We start from the raw sequence: 7,008 nt of genomic DNA on the forward strand, positions 1-7,008 counted from the left end.
TGTGACACAAGTGAAACATCGCAAAATAGATCAAATTTTGTAGTGACTATGGAGGTATAAGTAACGATCAACGCAGTGGAAGAGGAAGAAGAGTTGGTGAAACTCGCCATTTCTCGTAGCTAGGTTATACATCCTAATCGCGAGAATTTCTCTATGATGATCTATCGATCTAGTGTCCAAGTAGACAAAATCTTTGAGGTATCCACACGCACCAATCTAGTGGTGTTGCAGCACTCCGTGAAACCATCATGAATTGCAATAGGGAGAACTAGAGGGAACGGCAGCCTAGCGGCGTACCGGCTAGAATCAATATAGACAAGAAGAGAGTAGGGGCACATGGCAAGGGGGGTCGGCCTCCAAGGGCTATTACCATCTCTGCACTCAAAAGAACACGAAAAATAACAAGGCGATTACCAGCAACTGAATGCAAGTCGGTGAAGTTCAAGCTAAGAGAATTGAGCATAATGCTGATCACTCCTTCGCAAAGCGATATCTCCTTTTGCACAATTTACTTGGTGTGCAAGGTGAAACAAAAGAATGGCACCCAAATTTGACGAGTAGTCGATGTTGGGGTTCACGACCTTTGCAAGAATGAGCATATTTTCTCGAGGTCCCCAAAAGGATAACCTCCAACTAGTTTTTTTTACGATCAATACCATGCTATACTTATAAGAGCGAATAGTACATGGTAGAGATATAAGATTTGGCAGCGATTACAAAATAAAGTCTAAAACAAATGAGCAAATCTTTGAGATCTTCAAACTCTTATTTCTTTCATGACACAATCTTGTAGTTTTCTGAAGGCCGTCATATGAAAATAACAAAGATATCAAAGCACAGACCTGCAAATACTAATGAGGGTTCTCCCATAATTTTAGTTTGAGCCGTAATTCATAGGCCGTGATGCACGCACACAACCATTAAAGTAATCAACCAACATCAACACCGGTATTTCAGGGAAAAATAACCAAACAACCAGGCCAACATCACCGGGAGCCGAGAGCACGAATCACCATTACCAATGACGTAGCAGTCAAGATAGATATTGCAAGGACAATCCTTCTCGCGGCGACCATAAGAAATAATCCAAAATCGATTGAGCAAGATCCAAAGGACCAAACCTAAACAAATTTAATCATCCGACACCACCATTGACATCGGGAAGGAGATCTCGTCGTCAAATGAAGGGCCGAAGATACTTACTGTAGACGATGTTCTCCAATGATGAAGAAGACGACTACTAAAACCGTAACGAATCTCTAATAAAAATACTACTCTCTCTGTTCACTTTTATAAGGCCTTGAAGACATTTCAGACAGGGTGCAAATTAGCTCATTTTCAGTTGTCTGAAATGACTTATAAAAATATTTTTATTAAGAACTCAACTCATAGATCGGGTTATCCACCCGTCCTGACACCGGCGTGACCGGTCGGAGGAGGGGGAACTGATCTATGGTGAAGGTGGAGGTGGTGGTCGCAGCTAGGTTTTCAGGAGAAGTTTGGTACAGGAGAAAGAGTCTCGTCTGCTTCCACAGGTTGTAGCCTCCAGTTTTTTTTTAGAATAGGTTTTTTTTTTTTTGAGAATGACATTTTTAGAATAGGTTGTAGCCTCCAGCTAGTTGTTCTCAACGTCCATCGCAAAAACAAAAACAAAAGGGAAGGCGAGGAGCATACTCGTTTGGGCTTTTAAGGGCTTCTACTAGGCCGGGCCACGTCTGTTAACGCGGGCCCATATGGATCATGCCTCGGAGTTTCCAGATTTTTTCTGCCTCTTTTATAGCGTGATACCCCCGCAACCGCAGCTCCGTATATCCCAAACCAACCCCAGCAAAAGCTGTCCGCGACTTGCGAGCAGAGCACACGACGCGACCCGCGAGCCAAACCCTACCGCGAACACGTCGGCGATGAGCTCCTCCAACGGCAACGGCGGGAAGAAGCCGGCGCCGTCCGGCGGCCGCGGGGGCATCCGCACCCTCGCCGACATCAACCGCGGCCCCTCCGGATTCCCAGGCGCAGGCGGCAGCGGCAGCGACTCCGATGAGCCCCAGGAGTACTACACCGGCGGCGAGAAGAGGTTTCTCTCTCCCTCCTAGCAGATTTTGTATTGCCCTGTCGAGATTTGGCGGCGATCGCTCGTGGGCATCGGGATCCCCGCCTCCTGCTGCCATCGTCTAGTTAGGCGTAGATTGCAGAGCGGCAACCGCATAAATCATCGGATTTAGATTTTTTATTTTCGGACGGTTGATCTATGTCGGTTGGATTCTTTTGTCATGCGAACTGTGCGGGATACAGGTTAAACCTTACTAGGTTAGCGCTGACCACCGAGTACTGAGAGGTAGGTGTAGTGTTCAATGCTGCTCAGATTAGATCGCCACGAACGATTGCAGATTGATACTTTTTGCAGGCAAATTTATTCAAGATCGGATTAGTTTAGTTTGGTCATGTATTGGTTCCGCTGAAGTGTAGGCTTTGCTATTAGATTTATGGGTCTGTCCGCCGCACATCTAGATGTGCCCTACTTATTGCATATCTAAGTGACTCAATCATCAAGCATAAAAAGGGAAAAGAAAAAAAGAAAGAAAATACCCTCACGAATCTCCGAGTAAAAAAATTCAATATATTGGACTTAGATGTGCAATACTTAGGGCACATCTAGTCATCTAGATGTGCTTTAGCAAAACTGTAGATTTATATTTGGGGAAGTTTCTGCCTCCCCTGTAATTTATTGGTTGACAATGTGAACATCTACTAGAGAAACAACGCCAAATGATTCAGTTCAGTTTAATGTACTTATGCTATCACGTTTCATTCTGATATTGTTTCTTCTAGGCTTCTAGTAGTCTGTTGCCCAGTCTGGTAGTGTTATCAACCTGTCACAACACAGATCATCTGATCACCTAGTCTTTTTAGTTTGATGAATATAATGACTCTGCCTGATTTAGTCATCCTCAACTATCATTACCATGAACATACTAATGGCATCCACATATGTGCTTGTCGTAGGCAAATGTCTTTAATTTTCTATGCAGTGCTAATAGTAGTATTTTGTTTCTTGCTGCCAGTCTGTCTCAGTGTTAATAATAGCCTTGTAATTTCTTGCTGCTGTTACCAGTTGCGATAAACTATATGTACTCCCTCCGGTCCTAAATATTTGTCTTTTTAGAGATTTCAAATGGACTACCACATACAGATGTATATAGACATATTTTAGAGTGTAGATTCACTCATTTTGCTCCGTATGTAGTGACTTGTTGAAATCTCTACAAAGACAAATATTTAGGAACGGAGGGAGTATCTGTCAAAGTTGCTGTATGTAATGCATGGTAAAAAAAAGTACCCGTGTAAATGTTGTATGGTGGTCATAATTCTAGTGATGCATCATGCATCTCTTCATGATAATCAGGTTGACAAATATCTGATGTAGCATGACTCCACTTCAATCAAAGACAGCTTATATTGTTATACCATTTTTTTCTTCTAAAGTTTATATATGTATATTAGATAACTATTTTTTGCACCCATGTTACCACTATAAGAAGCCGTGTGGAAGGATTCTAGATTATGTTGCATGCCTTCCCAAAGGCTGGATATTACGTTGCTTCAATGTGGGCTGTTGGTCTATTTGCACCTTAGTACTAATATTGGCCCCCTAATTTCATCCATCTGGACTTCTGGACCTCTTTTGGCCTGCAGGTCAGTGCCATCTTATCATGCATCGTGACTAGAGCACCTGAGCTTGAACACTTCGCTGGAAATGTCTACATATTACAGATGAACTGCGTTAATAAGAATAAATGGACCTATTGCTAGTGCTCCGTCCAAAGTAGAATCTGCTGTACTCCCTCCGTTACTAAATATAAGTCTTTGTAGAGATTCCACTATGGACTACATACGGAGCAAAATGAGTGAATCTACACTCTAAAATGCATCTATCCGTATGTGGTCCATAGTGAAATCTCTACAAAGACCGTATGTAGTCCATAGTGGAATCTCTATAAAGACTTACATTTAGGAACGGATGGAGTACTTTTCTTGCATTTAGGGTTTATATGCTTTTGTGTGCCTTTTTTGTTCCCCTTTAGAGTTATCACTCCCTCCGTTCCATAATTATTGTCATGGTTTTAGACTTTAGTTCAAATTTGAAGTTTTAGTTCAAATTTGAAACGAAACCACGACAATAATTATGGAACAGAGCGATACTCAATAGCATGGGTAGATCTCAATAATGTTTAGTTTGGGTTTTCTGATTGCTTTTGAATAATTATTTTTTCCTATATTTGTCTTTGCTTCTGTGCAGTGGGATGCTTGTTCAAGATCCAACAAGGAGAAATAATGTGGACTCAATCTTTGAGCAAGCTAGAGTGATGGGTGCTCAGCAAGTTCCACTGCCTTCTTTTGAAGGCCAATCTTCCAGCTCAACCAGCTTTGCAGGAACAGGTCGTCTGCTTTCAGGGGATGCGCAGACAGCACCAGCTGCTCCTCAACCACCGCAGGATGTTCTTCACAATATACATTTCTGGAACAATGGTTTCACAGTAGATGATGGTCCACTAAGAGGCTATGATGACCCTGCAAATGCAGACTTCATCGAGGTTACAATGAATCTTTTCGAAACTTTCTGGGCAATTTTAGTTTGTCGTGTACCAGTAGTTGTTTTCAGTATGTCTTTTCATCACTTCCCTATGTTGCTTTGTGCTGCCTTCATATTTTTGCATGCCTTTGGATGCTTTAAATATAGAATTTATATTTGAGGATGGTTGTTATGCTTAATGGTGTACTATTAGTCTCATAGGAGTGTAGGTTATGACCCAAGTCATCATGACGAAATGGTAATTACACAGTAACATCAGTTTTTTATTAGACTGCCTTGGACCCAGTTTTATAGTATTACCAATATTACTAGTACTTCCAAAATTCATATTGGGTGGGAACTTAAGCTGGAACCTGAACCACTCCTATGTTAAATTGTTAATACATAGTAAATCAAAACATATCTTGCTAAACTCTGATGAATACCACTCCAGAGAAGGAGCATTAGAAAATGATGTGCACTTGCTCTGGTTCTTAGTTTTTTCTCATACACCATTTCTTGTCTCTAGCTTTTTCCCCTTAACCTAAGTCTGCTGTTTGAGGTATGGATTTTATTATACTTTTTTTCAAATCCATGCTTTCTCAGTTTGAGGTTCATCCATAGATCATCTGGATACTTGCTGATTTCCGTTTCCTAGGTCACAGTCAGTTTTGCATTATTTGAGTATGATAACAAGGGCAACATCCACCCCTGCGATTGAACATTTAAACATGAAGTGAACACTGAGTTGTTTGCGGTTGAAGGAAGTTTTACACTAATTTTAGCTTACCCTGTACTTTCAGAGCATCAAGAAGTCCCAGTGCCCCCAAGAGCTGGAGCCTGCTGATCGAAGGACAGCTGTGCACGTCAATGTTATAAAACGACATGGAGATTATGAGGTAAGGGCTTTCATTCATTTGCAGCATACCAGTGTTAAATATGTTAATCTTGTTTATGGTTTTGTTCATCTAGGAAGCTGCAAGGCCTCGATCAGCTTTCCAGGGTGTTGGTAGAACCCTCGGTGGATCTTCAGCAGATCAGAGTCCTGCACCAGCTCCTGTGACGCAAGAGCCCTGCAGTGCTCCCAGGTCAATTGGCATAGTGGTGGACGACTCGCAGCCCTTTACATCTATTCAGCTAAGGTTGGCGGACGGCACTCGCATGGTCGCTCGGTTTAACCTTCAGCACACCGTGGGTGACATCAGGTCTTTCATTGATGCATCCCGCCCAGGAGCTGCGCGGCCATATCAGTTGCAGACTGGCTTCCCACCCAAGCAGCTGACTGACCCTACGCAGACTCTTGACCAAGCTGGACTCAAGAACTCCGTTATCATGCAGAAGATGTAGTGCTCTCACCAAGCTCGATCTGTCGCACAAAATGTCTTTCCGATGCATTATTAAATCAGTGCCGCTGAATGGTTTATCATGTCCACTAGATACTGCACTTTGCATGCAACCTGTGATGTACTGGTTGTTTTGTCGATAAACGTCAGTTGAGTCTATATTCGTATTGCTACCAACTATGAATGGCTATCAAAGTTAATGGATGTCATCAGATGGGCTTGCTTGTTCTCTTTTCCTTTTCCTTGAATTGTATTCCAGTAAAGTATCGTAGAGTAATCTCATTATAATTTCGGATAGAAGATTCAGTTCCATTCGAGTATAACCAAAAAGAAAACCCTGGCCACACGCGAGATAACAGCAGAACGCTCTCACCTCCGATGTGTAGATGGCACCAGGACAAGTAATTTGGGGAGTCCTATTTCTAGGTAACTGTTTTTATTAATTTAAACTTTTTAAACATAGTACAGAAGCAAATGCTCATATGATGCATATACATCTCTCTCTATAAATGCAACAAGCACACGCCACCCCGTAAATATCTTCGAGGGACTGAGCTGACACATCATCTTGAGATTGATGAAGTCGTCACATTTGCTGGAATGTCTTCTCCCACTAAATGGATACCGCAGGAAGGTCTAAAATAAATTCATGAAAATGCGACTACAAATGTCAAGTCTAAAACTTGTTCTTTTAGGAAATCGAGATCCAACCTTAAAAAGGTCACTACTATGAATTATCACTCTAAGTACCAAATTGCCTCTCCCTACCCAAATTTTCTCCTTTCTTCCGCATCGTGCCTTCGAGGAAGTCTCACTTTTCTTCTAAGTTTGTGTCCTCGAGAAAGCCCAACTTTTTTTTCTAAGTTTGATCATCCACTCAGAATAACATGTGAGGCCGGGGCCACTTATCATTGAAGCATAGGGCAAATTATCGAACAATCAAACCCATATAATGTAAAATAGATCAGACTACGGATCTGGATGTAATTTGTTCGTGTACCTCATGAACAAATAGATCAGACTACGGTGACCATGAAAAGAGCCTCACATTTCTGACAGGAGGTCACTCGTTTCGTGTACCTCATGTTCGCTCTC

General features: G+C 42.0%; 1 protein-coding gene across 1 annotated transcript; it reads left to right on the forward strand.

Annotated features, from left to right (window-relative positions):
- The first annotated feature begins 1,783 nt into the window (after window positions 1-1,783).
- On the forward strand, window positions 1,784-6,149 carry LOC123045694 (plant UBX domain-containing protein 4). Its single transcript, XM_044468844.1, has 4 exons — window positions 1,784-2,074; window positions 4,298-4,592; window positions 5,374-5,469; window positions 5,543-6,149. The coding sequence occupies exons 1-4, from the start codon at window positions 1,905-1,907 to the stop codon at window positions 5,915-5,917; spliced, it is 936 nt and encodes a 311-aa protein (XP_044324779.1). The 5' UTR covers window positions 1,784-1,904; the 3' UTR covers window positions 5,918-6,149.
- The last annotated feature ends 859 nt before the right edge of the window (window positions 6,150-7,008 follow it).

The sequence above is a fragment of the Triticum aestivum genome, chromosome 2B, assembly GCF_018294505.1.
Source record: "Triticum aestivum cultivar Chinese Spring chromosome 2B, IWGSC CS RefSeq v2.1, whole genome shotgun sequence".
NCBI lineage: Eukaryota > Viridiplantae > Streptophyta > Magnoliopsida > Poales > Poaceae > Triticum > Triticum aestivum.